At 38.8% G+C, this 26,115-nt stretch overlaps 3 protein-coding genes and 1 pseudogene across 3 annotated transcripts; all 4 read right to left on the reverse strand.

Moving 5' to 3' along the window:
- Nucleotides 1–2,690: 2,690 nt before the first annotated feature.
- LOC143878769 (uncharacterized) lies at nucleotides 2,691–3,071 on the reverse strand. Its single transcript, XM_077381010.1, has one exon. The coding sequence runs from the start codon at nucleotides 3,069–3,071 to the stop codon at nucleotides 2,691–2,693; it is 381 nt and encodes a 126-aa protein (XP_077237125.1).
- A 2,899-nt stretch (nucleotides 3,072–5,970) lies between these two features.
- Nucleotides 5,971–14,729, reverse strand: JOSL (JOSEPHIN-like protein). Its single transcript, XM_077382626.1, has 2 exons — nucleotides 14,543–14,729; nucleotides 5,971–7,606 (listed from the first exon to the last, which is right to left on the reverse strand). The coding sequence occupies exons 1-2, from the start codon at nucleotides 14,621–14,623 to the stop codon at nucleotides 7,142–7,144; spliced, it is 546 nt and encodes a 181-aa protein (XP_077238741.1). The 5' UTR covers nucleotides 14,624–14,729; the 3' UTR covers nucleotides 5,971–7,141.
- LOC143878770 (uncharacterized) lies at nucleotides 6,318–6,932 on the reverse strand. The gene has a single exon (XM_077381011.1). The coding sequence runs from the start codon at nucleotides 6,930–6,932 to the stop codon at nucleotides 6,318–6,320; it is 615 nt and encodes a 204-aa protein (XP_077237126.1).
- A 4,559-nt stretch (nucleotides 14,730–19,288) lies between the features above and the next one.
- LOC143879932 (putative acetyltransferase At3g50280) lies at nucleotides 19,289–20,778 on the reverse strand (annotated as a pseudogene).
- Between the last annotated feature and the right edge of the window lie 5,337 nt (nucleotides 20,779–26,115).

The raw sequence follows: 26,115 nt of genomic DNA on the forward strand, positions 1-26,115 counted from the left end.
AAATGAAACCAACGTCTTAGTAGCTGGAGGGGAACATATTAGCCAGGCGGTAAGACCGACCGGCATTGGTGTTTTCCGGCCACTAAAAACAACGTTTTCACCCTTTAAAATTCACTTGGCTGCTTTTAGCCCTTTTGCTATTTCATTTTAGCCATTTTGCCTAGCTTTGGTAGCTTTGGTTTGGCGGGTTTTTTGCCCTTTATCATGTCGCCTGTAGGTGATCATATTTGCTAGGGAAATGGATTTTTTTGTTCTCCTATCCTAGGAATCCTTAAGCTCTGTTTGGATTGTAGGAAATTTTTGGAGAATTTTAGCAAGGAAAAATATTTCTAAAATTTCCTTCATTTTCTACACGAAAAATACAAAAACCAACCCGATTCAATTTTTATTTAGAGGGACCTTCAATTTATGATGATATCCCTCTAAATTTGCCTTAACTATATCATTTCCCTCTAAACGGGGGGAAGAAAATAATTTCCCAAGAAATGTTTTTCTTGCAATCCAAACAGGACCTTAAGCTTGGATTGTAGCAAAAATGTTCCATGACAAAAAAAGTTTTCCTATCATTTTCCTTGACCCAACATGCGACTTCCATTATGTTAGACAGACTCACGATTTTGTGTGTGTGTGTGTGTGTGTGGAGTAGTTGCCTTCAATAGTAAGAGTAATCAAAGTACTTGCCATACTTTTGCTCTATCTAGATGGTTTTTGTTCTAATCTTTGAGCACCTACGCTCTATCTAGACGTTACTTAATCGAGCTTTAGCTGATAACAATTCATAATGAGAAAAAGAAGGGCAAAAGTAATGCAAAATGGGCGTGTCTCAATCTCACGTAGTATTGCAGATTTGCAGATTGCACCCTAAAACAAAGTGAAGAGTGCCATTATCAAAATATAGTAGTGTGGATATCAGCTGAATCAATTTATTACCTACTGCAATTAACAAAAGCATTTCCATGGAAATAACCATGGTAAGTTCGGATTTTCCATAAAAAAAATTCAACTCCGTCAGCTAATTTTTTTTAAAAATAAATGTAGATCATATTTTAAGCAAACATGAACTTTTTTCCCTGAAAAATTAGTTTATAATGTGGTGAGAGAGAGGTACGGAAGGTGGGAGATGGAGAGACTTTGTGAGAGCATGAGCGAAGAGTGCCAATATCAAAACAAGGGAGTGAGAATGTAATATCCGTTGTAGTTTTAGGGAAGTGTTATCTATCTATCTATTTATCTATGATATATGCTGAGCATGTTTTTTGGGGCTTTTCGCCCATTTTACATTCCTTAGTTTGAATCAAAATGGGCAGTCACAGGTTGGATAGAGGAAGAAGATGAGCCTCACTTTTCATTATCCCAAAGAGTTGGAGATGTTCTCTATTTCTGAGATATGGGCGATTTCCGTCTGTGGACAATGAAACAATATGTCTGTTTATTCAAACATGAAAAACAGCCCTATTGTGAGAGGGTTCAATATAGAAGAAAAAAATAAATAGACCCTTCTATATTTCTCTCTTCCTTTTTTACCATTGGCCATGTTTGTTTTGGATTTTTTTTATGCAAGTTCACATTTGTTTTGGATTTTTTATGGAGATCTCAACACTAGACATGTAAGTCTCCCTCTCCCTCGTAGCTTTTCTAGGGAAGCACAACATGCTACAGACATTCAATATGATTTTAGCTTCTAACCCTCTTAATTTCAAATGTGAAGATCAAGTGCACAATTTTCCTTCATGTCTCCTTCATCAAATCCCTTTCAGTTAGTTATTCACTGCATCTGTATTTAGGGTCTAGTGTAATTTTTTCTAATGTTTTTTGTTCTTTGGGCAAGGAAGAGCCACAAGTTAAAACAGGTTACCCAACTAGATCAAATGATCAATAAAAGGCCTTTCAGTGAGGTGCTTTCACAATTGGTCCACAGACCGATTTAACTCACTCCAGCAACAACGGCCCTTTTGGGTTCTAATGAAATATTCTGCATTTCAATGGATGTGCACTCCCTCATATTTTCCAGGCAAATAAATCCAATCAGCTTTGTTCGCATTATGCCATCGGAAATAGCACGTTCGATCTCATGTTTTGATTTGAATGGGGACTACCATTTTAGACCCATGCAAAGCATGGGCCCAATATACTAGTATCCTCTAATCATAAAAAAAACAGAAGTGATATATCCTCCCCCATTTTTTACCTGGGACAGCCAGCACCGGTGTACCTATGACTGCATAGAGGCTGATTTACTTTACTTGGAAAGGATTCAAGGGGCCATATTGCCACGTACACTGGAGCAGCGTGTCCCATATAAAAAAGGAGGCGAATTTATCATTTCCCTAGTTTATTAGCTAATAAAATAGTGTAAAGCAACTAGGGGAGTGCGCTTATATAAATAAGTGTGGATGTAATCTCTCCAAAATGGCAATGCTGAAGATGTAATATGCAAATAATCAACTCAACTCAACTCAACTAACCTCAACTAAGCCTTTGTCCCAAACTAGTTGGGGTCGGCTAATGAATCCTTTAAAAAAATTTCATGAAGAAGGCGAAAGGATCCCGGCTCAAATTGACTAAGTCTACTCCTGACACTAGTTGCATTCGTATCATTTTCTTCCATTTCATCCTATTCAAGGTCATGCTATGCAAATAATCACATCCATCAAATTTAATAAATACACTCTTTACTTTATCCACTCTGATTACATAAAATGGGTCGAAGAGGAATTCTCTTTGCGCAACGAGCAAGAGGAGTTGAGGAACTCAATGCAGTCTTCGATGGCTTCCGTCTGATGGCAATCCTGCAGAGGAACCAACGATCCAGATCTCGAGTTGGTACCAGCCTTGGGTGAAACCCTCCGTACTGTGAATACACTGATGGCCCTTGCCACGCTGGCACCAAGACGATGCAGAAACCTGAGAGGAGAGAAGCCTGTTTTTCTGGGTACCTGGAAATTGCATATTCCGGCGACCCTTTTCCGGTTTCCAGTGGCTCTCTTGTTGGTATAAGGTTTTACCGAGCGTTTCGGCGTGTCGGTGATATCGGGGCTGAATGTGACTCGTTTGGTCTGTTTTCCCGACATGTTTCGGAAGCGTATCGGCTGATCAATGGAGAAAACGTGAGTAGGGAAAGGTGGGAGGGTATATTTAAGGAGAAAACATGAGAAGCTCCAAAATATTAAAGCGAAAAGAAAAGGAGAAAAGAAATAAATAAATAAAGAGAGTGCAAATTTTCCAAATGCAAGCCTCATTTAACTGTTTGGAATGTAACTATGTATTAGAAGAAGAAAGCATGTAAGTAAATAACTGAGCAAAATGAGTAGAGCCTCTTTCTCCTGCCTATCCCTCTTTAATTAACACCTTTTATTGATGAGTAAGAGCTAGGGAGTAGGGAAGTTTAGCCGGAAGATGATACACCTCTTGGATCATTAGGGCTTAGATGCACATAAGTATGGGGTCCGGCTCTAGAGATCACGTGCCTCCTAAGCCCCTCCAGTAGCACAAAACTAGCTCACATTATTCTCGTCTCTTTTCTCTCAATTGTTTTGAGTTTATTTTCAAGGGTATCATATCCATGGTTGTTCTGCCCCTTTCCTTAGACGTAGTTCTAAGGATTGGGCAGTGGTCTTGTTCATCTATTGTTTCACCTTTCTTTAATTAATATTCTGGTAGGGGTCCGCATAACCCCATCTTACCGATTAAAAAAACACCTTTTATTGATCCTAAACCTCACTTACCGATTAAAAAAACACCTTTTAGGCTGAATTTGAGGCATTGGCTGTTTTTAGGATGCATTGTTTGTGGTTGTCTGTGTTGTGATCCCTTTTTTTTGAGTTTTTGTCTTTGTGAGTGTAATTCTATCTTTGCTTGTGTTTTTGCCTTTATGTTGCTTTCCTTTTGTTTTTTTGGCTAGGCTGAATTTGAGGCATTGGCTGTTTTAAGGATGCATTGTTTGTGGTTGTCGGCGTTGTGATCCCTTTTTTTTTTGGGTTTTTGCCGTTGCGAGTGTAATTCTATCTTTGCTTGTGTTTTTGCCTTTATGTTGCTTTCCTTTTGATTTTTTTGGCTTAGGCCTCTGTTGCTCTGGTGGCCCCATTGTAACTGGTCTATTTTTATCTTAATGCATCTGGTAGGGGTCCGCCTAACCCCAGCTTACCCACCTAACCCCAGCTTACCCATCAAAAAAAAAAAAAAAAAAAAAAAAACTTCACTTGCTTCGCTGCTAGAGATTCATCTCACAAGTTTCCATCAGCGTGTTTTTTGAGGTGCACTCACACCTCCCCCTCTTACTTTTTCAGGTGCTCTTCTTATCTTCAACTTGATTCAATTAGATCCTGTGTGTGCGCGCGCGTGAGAGAGAGAGATTCTCTGAGTGGGGTTTGTGTGTGCGCGCGTGAGAGAGAGAGAGAGAGAGAGAGAGAGAGAGAGAGAGAGATTCTATGGGTGGGGTTGGCATGAATATTAGTTGCTTTGGGGTATCCATCTTTTCTCTTTTCCCTTTTCCCTTTTCCACTAAAGAATCATGACAGATTTGTAGCTCTCAATCGGGGCTGATTGTGAATGTGTTGAAGTTGTGCCTTAGAGCTGAAAACTCAAAAAGTCACTCATAATTTAACTTCTCCTTAAATGAAGAATGAGATAAGCACGCCCTAATATTAGAGTTTATAAACTCAATACCTCACTTCCAATCTAAAAAAAAAGAGATTAGTCTTCTACGAATCATCCTCTTCAACCTTTAGTGAAATTCAAACTTTAAAATCTTTAGCCCCACATTAGAAAAAAACTGTCTTCCTCTCAAGGATTTCTATCCTGTTGTAGACGCCACATTTTGTTCTGCTTTTACTTTCGTTGGGATTTCTATCCCAGATACTCATGTCAATAAGATTAGGAATTCGGGTTGATTACAATTCATGTTCGAGCAAAAGCTCAACCCAACTCGATTCATCGAATTTAGATTTTCATTCCATCTGTTATAGCCAAGCATGCATTCTCCAATATTTGCGCTAATTCTATTCTCAAATTTTCCACATTTTCACTAGATTCTTCACATATCATACTCTCATTTTACTCCCTAACTTTCCTTCTTGAATAACTAACCATTGCATTATTTCATCTACCTTTTGTGGATGTTCACATAACATCTCATCCCCCTTTGGATCATTCAATTTACTGCTAAATTGAGCCCCAATCTTGTTCATCATATTGAAAATTTACAAATATTACAATATTAAAATGATATCAACGGCCCAATGATATTTCGGCGGAAGCTTCGTCTTTTAGTATTTTACAGGGCTATCAAAATGAAAGGTTCTTACAGTTCCCAAAAAGCTCTCACAAGCCCTTTAAATAAAGCTTCTGCGGAAATATCAAAACTCTGCAGTGCTGATATCATTTCCCTATTAGATAATCCTAATGAATTTGTAACACAATGCGACATCAAAACTTGCCATGATACCACATTAAAAAAATCCAGCTATATATCACAACAGAAAATTTTACTAAAGTATTAAAATTTCCCATTCAAACACTCCATCAGTTGCTTTATTTGCATCACTCAATGATTTATCTGTGTTTTTCAGTTTTTCTCTCTAAACCAGTGCTGGTGGTCCCAAAAAACCATTCTCCGGAGGGCTTCGCGGAGCATGAGAAAGGATGCAAATCCAGCGACAAATCCCAAACCAGACCACACTACAAATCTGCTCTCCAAATCCCGAACCAGACCACACTACAAATCTGTTCTCCCAATCCCAAATCAGACCACATACCTGGCATCAAAACCCCATTGAATCTGTAAAGTAATTCAAGAAAAGCGCTGGGTTCAAATCTTCATGGTCCTTTTTGTTGCTTTAATTCCTCTGCTCTTCTTTGAAATTTGTAAGAAGACTCCTAGAAAAGCCTTGGAGCAAAATCAGCACAGTGCTCCAATGAGAATGGGTAAATGTTCAAAAAAATAAAAGATAAATACAGAAATTTTAAGCTCTATTCACTAGACAATAATACCATTATATTTCCATATACTTTGGCAGACTTATTAAAACAAGTGTTGCCCTAAACAGTACTAATTTCAGAGCATCTTCAAATAAAATCGCTGGCAAGGAATGTATTATGCAAAGTTTTGTAGATTTTCAAGGGGCCCCTTAAGTATGTTACTTGGACTCCAAAGAAAACATGGAAGATTTTCCAGGATCTTTTCTTCGCCACGAACCCATGGCAAGAGCACAACATCTATTTGTAGAGAACCCACCAAACTGTAACAAACAAACATGAATTCAATATTTGCTCACTCTTAGTCATGAGATGAGCTTTTAGATGGGGAGGTGGGGCTTAAGTTAACCTTCATCTTCGTAATCAGGTTGGAATGACTGCTCAAATTCTGCATCCATGATAACCCCCGTCATAACATGTACAATGATCTCTCCTCTTTTGATATCCACTCGCTTTGCTCGGACAGTGTTAACAAACAGAGATCCATCTGAAGCCCTCGAGGCATATAATTTGAATCCAGATATAGAGTCCAAAGAGATCTCCTTGCCCATGGGTACCATACCCGACAGCAAATGCTGAGATATTGCAGAAAACCCCAATACTCGAGAAAGAATGGCAAATGTATTATTTGCCTTACGTTCCACCAAACTATCATTAGCCTGTAGCCTCAGATCATGTTCAAAAGCTTTTTCTGAAGGGAGAAAGACCGTAAAAGCAAGATCATTGGGCAGCATCCCAATCATCTCCTCCGCAAGCTCCCCTACTCTCTCTTCCTCATCCAATCTCTTCCCTAATTGCAAAGCCCTGTAAGACCCTATTCCACCTCTTTCCAATGACACATCGGGAAGTCTAAGCATTGAAATAAGTAAAACCAGCATACACGAAACAGCGACCAATACACAGATAAAAGCAATGGAACTGCTTAATTTGAACCTTCTCAACTTTTTTGAGAATTCCATAACTGTAAAAATTCAGTAATACTCACAGTTCATAGTTAAGTACTTGAGCATCATTTCCAACTAAGTCAAGATTTCCAGTCAAAATGTTGAGGATATGGGGTCAGTCCCAGCTGATCCACCATAAGGAAGAGATGCTAAGAGATATTTATTGTTGATCATGCAAGACGAGCAATAACTCTCCACCTCTACTGATAAATAGTAAGAGATATTTATTGTTGATCATGAAAGACGATCAATAACTCTCCACCTTGACTGATAACATTGTCGAAGAATTCCCTTACTTCTTGCCCATGATTGAAAGCTTTAGCTTCAATAAGATCACTATCCAAGTTATACCAGATACCATCGATCTTCCTTACTGTGACCCAGTGCCTACTTCTCCAAAGCCCCCCGAAGTTTCTGGCAGGTACGTTAAGCACAATACCCATTAATCTCTCTTCAGACGAGTCAAGGTCGATTGAAGAAGCTCCATTACGGCGATCATGCCAAATTACCCTTTTTCCTTTTCCCTCCAGGGCAGCAATCAATACATTTATGTCATAGTTTCCAGTCAATGTGTTGTGGTGGGGCTTGAAGATTACAGATAGGGGAGTCCATTTTTCTTTGTTTGGATCGAGAAGAATAAGTTTGTTGGCAACAGCATCCAAATCCGCTCGAGTGAAGGAGTCTTTTTCCTGAACTATAACATGTTCATCAAACAAAACACACAGGGCATAGCAAGATGATAATAATTTAGCAACTGTTAAATATAAAAGATTAAATGACACCTTCTCTAACAGCTTAAGCTTTTTGAGTAATTGGTTCTTTCACATGGTATCAGAGCAAAAGGTCGTGGGTTCAAAACTCCTTGATATTAAAAATCCACATGTAATGGCCAACTCAATAGAGGGGCCACAGTGCCACGTGTAGGCCAACCCTAAAAAAGAGGGGCCACATGTGAGGGGGGTATTAAATATAAAAGATTAAATAACGCCTTCTCCAACAGCTTAAGCTTTTGGAGTAATTGGTTGTTTCACAGCAACAAATAAAAAATTCAAGCAAAAGAGACAAACTCAAATGAAAATTTCTAACGCTGAATGAAGTGCTTACTATAGCAAGAAAAGTGGTACTTTTTAATCGACAGATCACAAGTTCAAGCAGAAAGGAGAGTATCAAATAGCACAAAGTAATTCTGAACCAAGTTCTGTGCGGCTTGATTGCAAGCAGATGAATGACAGTTGATGAGAAGAGCCATAAAACCACATGAGAAAACTTCATGAGGGAGGGGCAAGCCCCAAGTGAGAAAATCTAATGCCTAACTAAGGGCTTCGTGGATAAATTGCATGTCTAAGAAGAACATCAAGATTCCTAACAATGTTCTACTTTTATAACGGGAGAACTTACAAAAGCTATACTTATCCAACAGATTACCAAGAAAAAGGAAGATGACCAAATGAAAAAAGAAAATACCCAATAAAGCACTGGGCAGATTGATCGCAACCACCGATCAAAAATGTCCTAATGCATAGGAAATTCACCTCAAACCTAAAACTTGTTCATGGAAAAAATATATAAATTTAACCAACAAATCACAAACTCAAATGGAACAGAAAGCACTTATGTGACAAAAAAAAGAAATTAACAATAGGGCAAGCGTGTCAAATCCTTATACTTACAGTTTTGCGCAATCTCAATAAACAACTGTTGATCGAAGCACTTCTAAATGTATCTTCTAGCTCTAATCATAGTTGGCGGAATGGGAAGCGAGTGCAGGAAGTGATGCAACAAGCAAAAGCGGGAAGCAGGGGGTTTAAAAAAGAGAAAATGTAGCAAGCAAAAAAGCTCTAAAGAAATTAAATAGAAAGCTTGTTTTAAGTCCTATCGAAACTTCGAAAGTTAACATGAAGTATGTAATAAACCTCTTTGTAAGGGAACAAGAAGTACATAGAAAGAGTAAGATTGTAGTAGGTTAGGGAGGAAGGGTTAATATAGTAATGTTACAAATAGAAAAGAACACTTCGCGAATAATTAGAATTACAGGTCTAGGAATTTATACTTCCACATGTTTGTTTTTTTTGGAATGGTACACTTCCACATGTTTTACTCATATGTATATTTAACGTTTAAGTTTTTTTTTTTAAAAAGAAGATCGACATAATTTTCATTTGAAACTGAAGATGAGTTTGCAAGTTCTAAATACACTACTTTTTTAAATAGGCTCCTTCAACAATATCAAAACAAAAAATATATTCGTTTAGGAAGACACAATCAACTAAATAGAAGAACTACTTTTAATTAAGAGAAAACGTGTAGGAAGCAGCTTCCTAGATTCTGAAGCAAGTACCCGGAGAAGCGAGATTCCTAGTAACTATAAAGCTTCATTAAACAGAAAAATGTTGTTTATTTATCATAAAGTAAAAAAAATCATTGCCATATAATGTTGTTCTAAATGTTTTGTTTGAAATAATAATCCAGTACCGAACATGTAACTTATATAAGAACTGAAGTAAATAAAATGCTAATCTCGTACCTTGTGTCGATATTTCCTCGTCAAATTGGAACAAATGAAACGATCAAGTATTAGAAACACTTAAGAAGAGAGTCAGCTAAACTTATCACTTGAGACACAAGTAAAGACCCGCTAGCCTTAAGGCAATATCACCACCACAATGACGAATCAATGATGCACAACGGTTCTCTGACGGTTGCCTCCAGGATATCTCAACTTACGGCCCTCAGAATAAGCACTTACAAACCTAACACGCCCCAACGAATATGCCTTATATTGCTTTGACTTTCTTGGTTTGACACCAAAAACACAGAAGTGTGTATCAAATTCTGGGTATGTAATGTAAATAGAATATGTATACAGGAAACATGAAGTATATTTTTTTGCTTGTACAGACAGAAGTTTCTTCTTTTTTCTATGTTTTGAAAAGAACAAACTCTTATCCTTAAATAGAAGGAGAAGAGTTGATTAAACACTTTTTTAGTTTAAAGACAACGCCATTTAGGTAACCGATTAATGGATCTCTTAAACACGTCTATTAAGTTAATTATTATTTATTTATTCATATATATATATATATATATATATATATATATATATATAAACTAATTACGGGATTTTTCATGCAAAGGTTTAACTTAAACGAATCTGTTTAAATTAACCGTAACTTTTAAATTAATTATCATGTGCTTAACCAACTCCAAAAATGATTTTAGATTTTTAGATATAAGCACATGTATGCCCACACGGATAAGCACGTGAGCAGTCCCGACTTAGCACTCAAGCAGCTTTTAGAAGCAGCTCCCTTGTCTATTAAGGCCATATAGTCCCGTACATAATCTGATGTGAGACTACGTTGCTAAGGAGAAGACAATATAATATAAAAAGTAAGAATGAGACAAATAGGGGACAAACTTGTCAATCCTTTCTTTTCTATGGTCAGAACTTTTGACTATTTTGAAATAAAATAATAATAATATGAAATCAAAATTCATTGCTTTAGAGAAAGCAGGTGAAAGTGGCTTAAAAATCTTCTAATGGATATTCTCATAGTTTTAAAACTCCCCTGCGTCATCGAGGACTGCCCCGAGTTCACTCCCTTCTATCTTGGTCGTGTTCCGCGTTTTGCCAGAGTCAATAAAAACTCCTTTGACTCTCCCGAATTATTACCGAGTCAACCGAATACTTCACCGAGTCATACCAAGACGACTAGGATTTTCTTTAGCCACATTTTGCGCCGCATTCACATTTTTAAACACTGGATATTCCACTTTGGAATAAGCCTATTCAAGCAATAACAATCCATGGTTATTGTCAAGCTACAATAGCAAGAGGAATAATGTATGCAATGGTAAATTTTTACACGTTCGTCAAAGACATAACTCCTTTAAACACTAACTAACTATGGGCTGATCACAATTGATTTTGTGAGATTATCAGGCAATATTGCAGATTATCTTACAAAAGGATTAATTAAGAAATTAGTCATACGTACATCGAGGGAGACTGAAGCCCATTGAATAAATCACCGGTAAGAGAAACCCAACCTATATGACTGAAGATCCTAGGAACTAGGTTCAATGAGAACATCAAGTTATCATATTAATTTATTTTGCACCTTGAATGAGAAATATGCCTGTCTCTATGATGAATGGTGCAACTAGTAACATAAGGGAAGAGGTTGAGTGACTTTACTCTTAATTATATCTATAGTTGTTGAGCTGATAAGCTAATTATCAGTAGGGTACGTAGTTACAGAGTAGTACTCATAGATACACCTATATGAGTGTGGAAGTGTGGCCGCTTCCTAAGAGAATTGAGTTGATTCTCTAGAGCGCTCATGAAAACAGGATAAAGCACATAGCCAAAGAGTGCTAAACCGTAAGAATATGCCTTATGCTTGTACGTGTTATGTGTGCAATATATTACCTTTACGTCAATTTCTTTCTAAAAGTTCTTTTCAAGACTTCTGTTCACCAAGCATTTTATAAACTCGATATATTTACACTAAATAAAGGTTCAACTCCAGAAGACATCTATATTGATACATGACTCATTTTACTGCATTGACTACTATAACTTTAATTTTCTTTAATTTTGAAATAGTGGGGATTGTTAGCACAAAACATAGGTTCAAGTCCAGAAAACATCTATATTGATACATGACTCATTCTACTGCCTTGACTACTATAACTTTAATTTTCTTTAATTTTGAAATAGTGGGGATTGTTAGTATTTTATTTCAAAATGGTCAAAAGTTCTAACCATAGAAATGAAAGGAATGACAAGTTTATCCCATCTTTGTCTCCTTCTCTTACTATTTTATTATTTCAATTTGTCTTCTCCTTAGCAACATAGTCCCACATCGGAATATGTAAGGAACTATATGAGTTTAATATACAAAGGAACTGCTTCTAAAAGCAGCTTGAGTGCTAAGTTGGGACCACTCACGTGCGTGTACGTGAGTGGGTGTACATGTGCTTATATTTATATTTAAAAAACCTAAAAATTAGTTTTGGAGTGAATTAAGCATGTGATAAATTAACTTAAAAGTGATAGTTTAATTTAAAAGGATGCATTTAAGTTTAACCGTTGCATGAAAAATCATGTAATTAGTGTGTGTGTGTGTGTGTGTGTGTGTGTGTGTGTGTGTGTAATTTAGGCACGTTTAAGAGACACATTAAACAGTCACTTAAATGACCATTGTCCTTAAACTAAAATGTGTTCAATCGACTCTTCCCTTTCTATTTAAGGAGAAGAATTTGTTCTTCTTAAAACTGAGAAAAAATACGATACTTCTATGCACAAACTTCTGTCGGTACACCCTGTCTCCATACTCTGTACAAACAGAGAAATATAATTCATGTTTCCTGTGTACATTGCATACTCAAAATTTGATATTCACACTCCCGTGTTGTGGTATGAAATCAAGAAAGTCAAGGGTACATAGCGCATATTCGTCAAGGCCTACTGGGTTTGGAAGTGCATACTCCCAGGGCCGTAGGTTGAGATATCCTGAAGGCAACCGTCATAGAATCATTTTACACCATCGATTCGTCGTTGTGGCGGCGAAATTGCCTTAAGGATAGCGGGTTTTAACTCGTGCCTCAATTGATAAGTTTATATAACTCTCTACTTCGATGTTTCTCAATATTATTTACTTGACCATTTCATTCGTTCCGATTTGACTAAGAAATATCAACACAAGGTACGGGATTATCGTTTGATTTACTTCAATTCATTTATAAGTTACATGTTTGGTACTTTTCCTAGGACGATAACTTTTCTATAATGGTTGATAATACTTGATTTTTTTCTTCTATCTTGACCCCTTTATATCATATACGAGTAATTGAATTTCATTAACTTGATTTATTACGGATTTTCCATCTACTATATGATACGAAAAGTATTTTCCGATCAAATGTTTCCTTGATCCGACAACTTCAGCTAGATATTTACGTTCTAGCATTTTCCATAACTCTCTAGTTGGCTGCATCCTAAAGAAGCCATCAAATAACTGATTATTGAGGGCACTCAGTATATGCAAAGTCCTTTACAGAGATAACTATCTCTTTTCCTCTTTTCAATTATATGAGTCCTTGTAAGTTCTTCATCTTGATCTACAGAACTTTCATCAAGCACCACGCAATCTAAGTTTTTTAAAAATTAGTAGAATAGCATCTTCTCTTACCATCTTCCAAAATCCGATCCATTGAAGTTTTCCGGTTTCTTAAATTGTGATGACATTGTTTCGAGTTTCCCAGTTTTTAGTTCTAGTGTTTGGAATTCCAACAATAAAAACACTATTGCCTTAAGATTGTTTTCTAATGTCTGGTCACTCTTAGGAATTAGCCTTACGTTCATCATTTTCTTTAATGAGGAATAGTTTACATGACCTAGGCTATCACGTAACAGATTTAAAGAACCAATGATGCAAGTAGAAGATGCTTCTTTTATGATATTCTTAGTTACATTTAGTTTGAATAAACCCCTAGAAGAGTAGCCCTTTCCTATAAAAAAAAGACCCACACTTTATAATCACAAATTTATCTGCTTCGAATAAAAGTTTTAACCCTTTCTTGATCAGGAGTGGACGGAGACCATTTTCTTTCGATTATCTGGCACACGAAGGACTTTATTAAGCTTTAAGACTTTTCCAAATGTGATCTTTAGTATCACCATTCCTTTACCGGCCACATTGAATGACAAAGAATTTCCCATGAAAAGTCGTTCTCCGTCTCCTACAATTTCGTAGGAGGAGAATTCACCCATGTCACTACAGATGTGCCTAGTGGCCTGACCCCATTGCCCACCCTTCCAATCCTTCATATTGTTGATAAAGTTCACTTCAGAGATCACAGTGAATAACATTCACTCTGTGGTTCTTCCTTTTATTATGCCTACTGTCTTTCGCACAACGACCTGCCTTTCTACATATAAAGCAACCGCTCCTCTTTTCTTGAAGACTTCAGGGTTCTTCTTGTCCTAACTTTCACAATTCTTTCGTTATTCAGACCTAGGCTTGATTTTGGGTTTCTTTTCCAACGCAGATTCCGTCAATTTCACCTTAGTATTGAATTTAATAGACCTTAATTTATGCTTTCTAAGTTGATTATCTCCCGTTTTCATAGACCTATGTTTGTTTCTAGAAAACCCAGAAAAACTTCTTTGTTTTGAATATCTTTTTGTTATGAATCAACACAAATCCCCTTTGCAAAAAGGCCAATGTCCACTATGCCTATATAACATTTTTTGTTATGAATCATCAAAAATCCCCTTTGCAAAAGGGCCAATGTCCACGATGCCTTAACTTTTTTACACTTCTTACTTGAGAAGTGAATGATAACACAGACTCATATCTTCTGAGGAAAAATAATTTAATAAGAATCCGAAATTAAACAAAAAATCACGCAGTTACAACCTAAATTTCAACAGATTTCTGGAAAAAGATTATCCCATAGAATTTTCTCCCACGACGGTTTAGAATTAAAAAAAATTGTAAGGAAAAATAGAAATACCCAATGGCAGAAACCGATGAGATAAAAGTATCGGATTTCTCAATAGAATGTTCATGCAATGCAATGGAAGAGATTGATATGGGTTTGTGACGTACGAATACCTGAAAAAGGTTATTGAGGGCGTGCATAAGACAGAACTGCAACCTCTGCTTCTCGTGATAGATCTGCTTTCCCTGCTCCATCCTCACACCAAATCACACTTAGCATACCAAAAACAGAGAGAACATGGAAGAAAAAACGTCACTTAGGGTTTTTGGTGTTTTTTCCCTTGCCACAGAAAAATATACACTAGTGCTTGGACCTGGCAACATGTGACCCGGACCCGGGGTCCACCCGGCCCGCCTTAACCTGGCCGGGGCCGGGGCATTAAATTTAGGGCTGGCAATTTCACCCGAAAAAGCGGGGATCCGCCCCGCCTCGCCCCGTTTGGGGAGGGGATTCCCCGATTTGAGAGGGGAAGGGGAATATAAAAATTCCCCGGTGCGGGGAGGGGAAGGGGAGGGGGGTGGAGTTGTCCCCGCCCCGCCCCGACCCGCCCCGCTAATCAGTGCCATTTTTTTGTAAATTTTTAAGTGTTTTTTTTAAGGAAAACTACTAGAAACTCTGTGGATCGGCTACAAGATTCCCCCAAACATAAACTTAGCTTGTCTTTTCCTTTTAATTAGCTTCTGAGAGCATTTTGGGAACTATAATAACCTTTTCACGGATGTTGAAATAATAAAGACAAGCTGAGAGCCTGAGACGCTGAGCGTATGCAATTATAAAAAAATCGTAGTGCCAACAGAATTTCAGGGTTGGATTGCAGGTTTTGATTTTCAACAAGAAAAATTTAGCTACTAGAAATTTGTTTCATGTCATCACTAGACTGAATTGCAGTTAAAGAAATAAGTCATTTGTTGATTTTGTTCTCTTCTCCATTCTCATTTCTCATGCTCATCTGGGGGTTAACATGCTATACAGAATGAACTAATGAACATTATTTTGCGTGTGTGAGCGCCCACTTATGGACTTTTAAAGTTCATTGTGACTACTGAAATAGTTACTTTTTGCACATTGGCTGCCTGTTAATGAAGGTAATCCTGGTGCTCATTTCCTATTTATCATTCCATAATTTATGCAGAAAATTGCTGAAAGATGAGGTCCTATTGTTATTTATGTTTGTTGTCTCATCCATGCATTTCTGATTTTGTCCATCTGTTTGTTGATCACATGAATAGAATCATAGCATTCATCACAATATTGTCTGTAATGGACGTAGAAGAAAGAAGCTCTGTTTGCTGGTTTGGTTGGGTTCCAAAGAGGGGGCGGGGATTTTGTCCCCGAAGGATGCGGGGAGGGGAAGGGGATTAGATATTCCCCGCGGGGAGGGGAGGGGGATTCCCCACCATCCCCGCAGAGGGGAAGGGGAAGGGGAGGGGGAAAATTCCCCGCAGAGGGGAAGGGGTAGGGGACCCCAACATCCGGCCCCGACCCGCCCCGTTGCCACCCCTAATTAAATTACTGACCAGTAGAAATTTGACCTGGCCCGTACGGATCACGTCACAACTGGGCCGGACCGGATGGACCTACGGGTGCCCTTAAAAAACCCAAATGATCTAAACCAAATGATCGAGATTTTATATGGTGTACATACTTATAGTCCCGTATTTTTCAAAGGGTACCATAAACACATCATAGGATGATCTAAACCATCCATCTGTTAGAACACAGCACAACATAAATAGGTTGTGCCCCAAAAATCATTTCCATAAGATGATCCTAGCCCTCCGATCTATAGAGGTTTCCATAAATAATAATATGCAATTCCTCCATAGATTAGAGGGCTAGGATGATCCTATGGAAATGACTTTTTGGGCACAACCTATTTATGTTATAGCCCACCACAGGGACGGTTTGGATCATCCTATTATCATGTGGGAATAAAAACTGAAAAAAAAACATGATGACCTACGGGTCCACTTGCCCGTATAGGTATTTTTTTTACCTAGCTAATACGACCCGGACCTATAAGGGGTTGGGTGAGACCCGGCCCGGCCCACCCGTTTGCTCGGTCTACTCAAGAGAGAGTGTGTGATTGGAAGAAACTTTCCCACCTGACAAAAATACCCTTGTCTCGTCTTGATGAATGACACAGCTATGGTTTCGTGTACACGCGGCACATGTGCTTGTGATCCAGCCCTTTGATCTCATTGGAAGGAGGTTGGCCCCGAGTAGAATACAAGTTGAAAGGATCAGCCCATATAATGAAAATTTACTATTCCCTTCAAATTAAACTCAAAATCTTTATAAAATGTGATGTAAAGTAGGTGGCATAAGACTATATATGGACATTATGGATAAAGGCAATAAGCCTCATGTTTGCATCAAAGCAAGATTTTGCCTCTTGGAGATCGATAAGAGCCCTGATGGAAAGTTGCAACGCAATAGGTTAGAGAGAGAGAGAGAGAGTAAGTGAATTGTGTCGTTAGGTAATTGCTTATCTTCCAACAACTACCATTTCCCATATTTTCTATCTCCACAATATCATTGGCCTAGCCATTCAGTCACATCATTTCTTATTTCATATCCATTTACATTTCATTTACACTCACTTCGAAACTAATAAAAGAGGTATCTCTCTCTCTCTCTCTCTCTCTCTCTCTCTCTCAAAAAGGCACCCATGCACACATCAAAGGAAAAGAAATGATATAATTGTTGCACCCTCCAAATGTCATGTCCTTACTCTCTTCATCTACAGAAAAAAGTCGAAAAGTCTTGCTCCTAGTTCGTACTCTCCTCTCCTCTCACTAGGTTGCACATTAGCTCCATTACATACACTCCAACAAAGCTTCATTTATTTTTACACCAATCTCTCAAACTCCCGTGTAACGAAAAGAGAAAAAGACATAATCTTATCCGTTACTTTCCCATTTCCTTTAAATCACTTCACAGATGGGCAACACCTCAGTCTTCGATACCTATCTCAAACTTCAATATATCTCTTTATTCCACCACACTGTTGGGGTTCCCTGCAAAAGCAAATAGTCCAACATCAGATAAGTGAAATGGATGGAGATGAATTATAAGGGAATGGGCACCCACCCTCTAATGGCTAGCTTTTAGGAGTGAGTTCTACCCGGTAAAATTCCCAGCACACACTTCACCATCCGTGTTAACCTCGAATCCACTATTAATTAACAATCAGAATGACAAAATGTAGAGATTGAAAAATTGCTATATAACTTTATAGGATTGATTTATATTTTAATATTTAATTCCTTTTAAATCTTTACATTAAGTTTGATTGGCTTATATAGTTAATGCAAATCCTAACTTTAACAATTGTAATCATTGTATATAAGTTTCATTTTGTTTTCGTATTATCAATCTATTAACTCATATATCATATGTTAATACATATATGTCTTATTATTTATTTTAATTTATTAACTAGTTCAATATTTTGTTATTTAAATAATATTTTTCATTAACTTATATTTGTAAAAATAATCAATTATATTACAATTTTGAAACACATAATATTATATTATTATCACATTAATATTTATATGGTAAATATATTGTCTTATATTTTTTTTGTTTTCAATTACTCACCTTGGCCAAAATTATTTTGGCGAGAAAATGTTAATATACACCATTTGGGTTCACCTACGCCATGTGTACGTGACTACGTGATGATCAGATTGGTGACCAATGTCAACCTTCTAAACTTTTTGAGGTTGGTTTACATTAGGGGTGGACATGGGTCGGGTTTAACCTGAAGAACCGAACCGAACCGGCCTATATGGCCGGTTCGGTTCGGGTCTAGTCTTTGACGGTTTGGTTCCGGTTCCAAATTTTGGGAACTGACATTAGCCGGTTCGGATCTAGGTTTGGAGTCTTGGAACCGAGAACCGAACCGAACCCAGAACCGAACCGATATTGTTCGGTTCCGGTTCCGTTCCGTTCCGTTCCCAAATTTGGGAACCAACAAGGATCGGTTCGGTTCTGGGTTTGGGGCAGAACCGAACCGAACCGACCCATGTCCACCCCTAGTTTACATGATCTTCAACCATTTAAAATTAAAAATAAAAAATAAAAAAATTCTAAATTTGTAATTGATAAATAAGGTATTCTTGGTATCCATGTCGGTTCAGTTTTCCAGCATGATTTCCATCCTTCTCCACTTCTTGTTGGCTTTTATTCTTGAGCTATGTATGAAACAACCAATTACTCCAAAAGCTCAAGCTGTTGGAGACATTATCTCTAAGCTACTAAACAAACCCTACTCATATCCCAGAATAGGTAGCTAGCCATTATCTCTAAGCTTCTAAACTTTAGCAACATGACAACTATATTTAAGCCATGAAATGACAAGTAGGCACCAATCAATTGACCTGCCCTCATTTTGCTTATCAAGATTGGAGGCCTATGCAAGACCACAACCATTTTGCTTATCAAGATTGGAGGCCTATGCAAGAGCACAACCGATGAGTTTCTACCAACCAAAAATCACTCCAAGCCATTGAGAACACCTTGATTGAATGATTCTAGTGTTTTGATCCATTAAGCTTCCTTTAGCGTTCCGCAAAGAAAATGTTAGACATTGAGTTAGGAAATAATATATTTGCCCCATTTTTCACTTTGGACAGCCCACTCTAGCACAAAAGAGTAGAGCCCTAGACATGGTTTCAAATTTCGGTTTTAGAATGCATTTTGGTCATCACTCAAACCGAAATTTCGGCCGAAATCCAACGAACCCAATGGGACAAACACAAACTCTGTTTATCCATTTCAACACACATACAATACATTCAAATCAGTACAGCCACGTGGCAATAGTATGTTTCTTTTTTTCTTCTCCACGTAGAAAGACAGAGACTTAATTTTTAACTGAAAAACCCTTTTTCTCTCTTATTACGACTTCTTATATCTGAATTTTAAATTAACGTAGTAACGTACTGCATAAACTCTGTATCCGTCTCGAGCGCGGCCATCGTATCGGGCGCAAGACACACCTCCAGATCAACGCCTCCATTTCCTTCCCGCCCAGGGAAGGCCGATATCTTACCGTCAAATTTATTTGCCCTACCGCTACGAACCGCCATGGGTCGGCCCCACCCCATATCATTGTCGTACATAGGGGACCTTGGAGAGCTCCCATCGTTACCGAAGCCCCATCAAAGTTACCCAACGGGAAGCACCGTGGCTCCCTCTCCCAATCCTCCATACCCCGGCGCACTGTAGCATCCACATGCGCCACCACGTTCTTATTCAGCAAGCCCGCGCTCCACCGTAGATCTCGACACAAGATCTCCCCCACGGAAGCAACGGTCGGGCTGCTCTGGATCGCGTTTCCAAAATAGTACGGGTCCATCTTCGGCTCCAGCCTTTGCCTGCAGTTCACGGCCATCCGGAACGTTGTATTGGCCGTCGGATTGAGCTTCCGCGCCCTAGTCACTGATCGCCATAGCTGCGCAGATAGCGATTGGAATGATGAGATCTCCACTGTCCGATCTAGGGTTTCCGTTGCAGTAACAGGCTTGGTGTTTCTCATGAAATTCTTCAACTCGTCGTTACTCTGCTTGCCCAAGATCTCTGATATCCGAATCTGGTTTTCAGGTAGTTTAAAGATCTTACCATTCGCCCTCGATTTCAGATCAAGGATCGCTTCCCTGCTAAAATGAAAGATCCTCTCCCGTATCGGCGCGGCCAGGGAGAACGTCGGCTTCGGCCCGCCTTCCGGGAATCTCAGCACCGCCGGCGAGTCGTTAAAGAAAGTCCGATGGAAATCCGGCGGCATAGATATCCTTCTCGCGCCTCGACACACCTCGGCCCACGTATTGAAGAAGTTCCAGAACGAGGTGCCATCCGTAACGGCGTGATTGACGGTGCAGGCGATGAAAATGCCGTCTGATAATTCGGTCACCTGAACACCGACTAGTGGCTGGAAATGGCCTTCGTAACTGACGGCGCCGTCAAAGGTGAAGAATCCCTTGACGGAGTCCGGGACGTCGACGGGGGATAAGATGTCGCGGAGGGAGAGATTTCCGGCATTGGCGTGGATGAAGTCGATGCCGGCGTCGTTGCACGTGATGTAAACGTGACCGGAGGAGTCAGTTATGAGACGACCGGCGAGAGGGGGGAAGTGGGTGAGAGCGTGGGAGAGAGAGCGTTTGAGGAGAGAGATGAGAGGGTCTGAGGATAGAGGAGGACGAGTGAATAAGACGCCCTTTTGAATGTATTGGCAAGAGAGCATGGGAAGGTCAGAAACGGAGAGTTTGAGATTTGGGAGGGAAGATTTTTGGTGGGGAAGGACTGTGCATTTGGAGATTAGGGTAGGAAAGGGAGGAGACATTTTACTATTTTAGTGTTTCTCTCACTCTTTCTCGATAGCTATGTGGGAATGATGGAATGAAAGAGAAAGGAGTGGGGTTTATATAGGCGTGGTAAGGGGGCCTTGGTTCATGCATTTGTATTTTTTGTTTAGTTTTTTCCTTATTTTACAGATCTTTTTAGAGAGATAGAGATCAGTGTCTCGACGTCTGGTGATGTCATACCTCTGGTAGGCCCTACTTTCCTTAAATAGTAAATACTAGGGTATGAACCAAGCATCTGATCTACGTGGGCACCCGTTAGAAGAATATAACGCTGGGACCGAGGAACGCTTCATCACACGCAACAAGAGAATTTATATAGTAGTCTCCCGAGTTTGCACGTGAAGTCTAAATACACAATGGGGCCCACATTGGGTCATCTAAACCATTCATTTGTTGGGCCTGAAGTAGATAGGGAGTGCCCAGAAAATCTTCTCCCTTGGATGATCCTTACCGTTCGATTTTTTTAGGATCAAAACGGACGGCACACAGAGAATATTTTTTTTGTATGCCCTATCAACGTCAACCCGTCCTATATACGGCAAGGATCACCAAAACAATGTAGGCCTATTCTATTTTTGGGCTGCACGTGCAAGCACGCCTGTCCACCATATAAATTCTTGTAAAATAATGGCTCCACCACAAGGTCCACAACAAAACATGGCGTGTAATATTGTAGGCCCCATCCTATGCATGGGTCGGAGAAGTTGGTGGGACCCACTTTATCAAAACTTGGTGTAAATGGTAGGCACCTCACTATTAAGGGTGGCAAAATTGGCCGAACCGAACCGGAACCGAGCCTAAACCGAACCGAAAATTCGGTTTGGTTAAATAACCAAACCGATTCAAATTTCGGTTTGGGGATCAAACCGAACCGAAACCGAATATTTCCAATTATTATGAGTAAGTGGTGGCAAAATTGGCGGAACCGAACCGAAACCGAATCGAAAATTCAGTTTTGGTTCGGTTTTGGTTTGGTAAAACCAAACCGATTCAAATTTCGGTTCGGTTCGGTTTGGGGGTCGAACCGAACCATTGCCACCCCTACTCACTATGCATTGAGATGGTGGGCCACTGGGCCCAGTCTTGCGTTTCGTCATAAAACGCAATGAAAGCGAAAGCTTAAATAATAGAAGGGAAGTTTCGTCATAAAACAATTATTCGAAGACAAAGGTCAAAGCCACACTCTATTGTTCTTCTCCGTTCATGCACCCGTGATGAACGTGCATAGACCCACCTTCCATTAGCCTTAAATTACTAAAGTAACCCTATTTATCAGAAAATTACAATGTTAACGCCAACGAACCTCACGATGCAAAGAACGTTGTTTTCATAATCAATGCATCTACGCGCGGACGCTGCTTAAGTTTGCTGAGATAGTGATAGGCTTACAAATTGGAGGGCAATTTGGTCATTACATTTTTGGGGGAGCGTAAGACGGCTGGGTTTGTTTGTTTGCTTGTTTTAGGATTGATTATTCGTGGGCGGCCTTTCAACTGTTACAGACTTACAGTTACACCCGAGAATCGTTTCGCATGGAATTTATCTGATTACTGATTTTTATTCCAATTTTGTCCTTTCTTTAGTGCATCTGATTAGGTCAACTGGTCGTGTAAAAAGTATAAAGAAATGGGAGGGTCTGAATGTAGGCAGCTGGTGTCGCTTCCATATTCGAACAAGTTGGCAGATATTTGTAATGTGTCATCTCTATTATTTATCTTCGCGTCTGCATGAAACCAAGATCACAGAACAACAATAGCAGCAATTCATGAAACAGAATAACTTCACTAGATTTTTTTAGAATATGGTGAAAAAACGTGGGAAGTAGGCAGAAACAATTCCCAGCAAAAAGATAGGGACACCCCTATATTCGCACTATTCCTCTGGAATGCAACATTTACGTACTATTAAAGCTGTTTGGCCTCTCACGGACTTATTCCGGACAATAGGCACTGTATGAATCTCAATGAGGAGTTCCATGTTCGAAGATAGGGACACCTCTTGGAAAACATTGCCAATCGAATTTGATTTGGGGAATTGTAACCCACTTGTCGTTTAACATTTCGGTTTCGATACCGGTTTCGGACCCACCGGAAATTGAAATTTTGGTCGAAATCCAGCGAAACAAATTTCGGTTGAAATTTCAGTAAAATATTATAATAATTAAAAAAAACTGGTTTTTTTTGGTGAAATTTCAGAAAAAAAAACAAAATTTCGGCCGAAATAAAATACCGTTCTAGTTAAGTGTGATTTCGGTGTCGGTTTCCACCGAACCGAAATCCAAAATTTTGTATTTCGGTCGAAATTTAAAACCATGCTCACAGCATCGTTAATTGGCAAACGGGCAAGCATTGCGTCCATGGCATCCCTCAATAGATTGCTTATCACGTCTACGTATGAAATTCACATTTTGGAACAAAAACTGGGTTTTAGAGAAAAATGAAAAGGAACCATAGCTAGCAAAACTCCATTTTAAATAATGGAGTTTTTTTTTGGAAAAAAAAATACGTTATATTGGTGTGCCATATAAACCTCGGTTTAAAACTTTTACAATGAATAAAACTCCGTTTTTCTAAGGCAAACGTTATAAGTTTTTCGCCAACTTTTCAATTTTACCCCCACCATATTTTGCAAATGACAAAATTCTAAACTCATTTTCTTGTGCTTCTGTTTTTTTACTATGTTTTTTTGAACCAATGCAGTATTAAACTCAACTTTTGCCGTCCCGTTTTCTAGCCGAATCACGTTTTGCTAACTATATATGGTAAGGACCTGGGCCGCCAGTGCAAGGTGGGGCCCATGAGCTCCCACTAATTAGAGCAGGTGTACTCTCGACCTTTTCCCTTTCAATTGTTGGCTACCTGCCTTTTTACATGATCCATTGAAAGAGATCGAGAATCGTCTAAGCTAAATGTACTTTAGCTACAGTTTTAATATATATGGTGCCGGCATGCTCCAGTGGGGCTCTCTGGACCATTCTATTTCTAAGAGAAGTACAGACAGACGAGGTCCACTTAACATGTACAACATTAATTGGCTTGGCGAGCATATTTGTAAAGTGTGAATCTGGAAATAAACCAGCAAATCAATTGCTCAAAAAAATTTGAAAATGTGTAGAAAATGTTGGGGAAATGTTTCTGAAAAAGGCATGTGATTTTCTGTTTACAAAATTGAGAATTTATATGATGCTGGACCGTCATAGCTGTTTTGACAAGATCAAAAATCAAGGGCTAGGTGCCTCCTAGCCCTTGTAATTTACCTGGTCGGCCATCATATAAAAACTCTACAAAATTTATATACGAACCATATAACCAAGGCATGGAAGGATGGTGAAGTAGATGTGTCTACTAGATTAGGATGCAATTTTACTTTAACCCTGATTATTTACAAGCTTTTTGCTCAAGTCTTCTTTACCTTCAATTGCAAGTGGGGCCACTGAAGTGCATCGACCAATGTGCTTTTGGGCAACACAGTTAATCCATGGAGGGGGGGACCTACTAGATTAATCCTTCAGAATACAGTGGGGCCACTGAAGTGCATCAACTAGAGCTAGTCTACTTTATAGTTAATTAATGACACTAATCCCGTAGTAACTTGAGGATTCTTCGGTTAAGGTTACACAAATGAATATTACTGCCGTGTCATTGATTCCCAAATCATTGAAAGGTAGTTCTTAAATAATAGAACGGCAGTCTCGTCATAAAATTAACTAAAACACTTATTGGAAGACAGGAGTCAAAGCCATAGTCTATCTATTGTTCGTCTCCGTTCATGCACCCGTGCTTAACGTGTACAGACTCACCGTCCAATAACCTTAGATTACTAAAGTAAGCCCTGTTTTATCAGAAAATTACAGTGTTAACTCTAAAAGAACCTCACGACGCAAATCACGTTCCTTGCAAAAATATCTGGGTTCAGAAAACTTAACCGTGTAAAGTCCTTTCACTCGTACTTTTCTGTCGTTTTCACATTCAATGTTTCTACGCGCAGACACCGCAATAGTTTGCTGAGATATTGATAGGCTTACTAATTGGAGGGCAAAAGAAAAAGTGAAAAGTGGGCCGTAGCTTCTTTTTTAGACTTCACGTGTTTTCACGGCCACCCATCATATAAATTCTCATTGGTTTCTTTGTTTCAGAATTGATTATTCGTGGGCGGTCTTTCAACTGTTACCGGATAATCGTTTCGGATGGTTCCATCTCTGATAAATGATTTTTATTCCAATTTTGTCCTTTATTTAGTGCATCTGATTAGGTCAACTGGTCGTGTAGAGAGTATAAAGAAATGAAAGGGTCTGAATGTAGGCACTTGGGGTCGCTTCCATCTTCACGTTTGCATGAAAACAAGACACAAAACAACAATAGCAGCAATTCATGAGACAGAATAATTTCACGAAATTATTTTAGAATATGGAGAAAAAAAAAGTGGGAAGTAGGCAGAAACAATCCCCAGCAAAATGATATGGGCACCCCTATATTCGCACTATTCCTGTGGAATGCAACATTTAGGTACTATTAAAGCTTTGTCTGGCCTCTTACAGACTTATTTCGGACAATAGGCACTGTATGAATCTAAAAGACGCAATTGTAGGGACCAGGGCTAATGCAAGGTAAGGCCCATGTGCTCCCACTAATCAGAAAAAGTGTGCTCCCAATCTTTCCCCTTACAATTGATGCCTACCTACCTTTTTACATTTCTTTTCTTTTTCCGGGAGGATCCATTGAAAGAGAGAATCGTCCAAGTTAAATACTTCTTCTACAGTGTTTATATGGTGCCCGCGTATTACAGAGACCCTTGAATAATTGCCCAAAAATCTGCCACTAGTAGCAACACATCTTTTCACAGTGGGGCTCCCTGCACCATTCTAAGCGATGTACACAAGACAGATGAAGTCCACTCGCAGGACCACCACCGAATAACAACATTGGCTTGGAGAGCATAGTTTTAAAGTTTGGATCTGGAAATAAATCAGCAATTATTGCTCCAAAAAAGTGTAGAAACTGTTGGGGATGCGATTTTACCTTTACAGCTGTTTAAAAACTCTGAGTCAATCACCAATTCATCCGAGTTTACTAGTTTTACTTTAGTTGAATCCATGTTTAAGTCCGAGTTTATTTCTACCAAGTCAGTAAAAAATTCTTTTGATCACTCACCCAACTTAATAAAAAAATTTATGTTAATTAGTAATTAATTATTAAGTGAATGGAGTCTACTCTTATGAACTTTGATGAGTTCTCAGTTTTAAACATTGGTTTTCATAACTTGATCTATTAGTCAAGATTACAAACAGAAACCTCAAAGAAGGGCGATGATTCCCC

This window comes from Tasmannia lanceolata, unplaced genomic scaffold, assembly GCF_043159265.1.
Source record: "Tasmannia lanceolata isolate RefF3 unplaced genomic scaffold, GAP_Taslan_0.1 ptg000006l, whole genome shotgun sequence".
Lineage (NCBI taxonomy): Eukaryota > Viridiplantae > Streptophyta > Magnoliopsida > Canellales > Winteraceae > Tasmannia > Tasmannia lanceolata.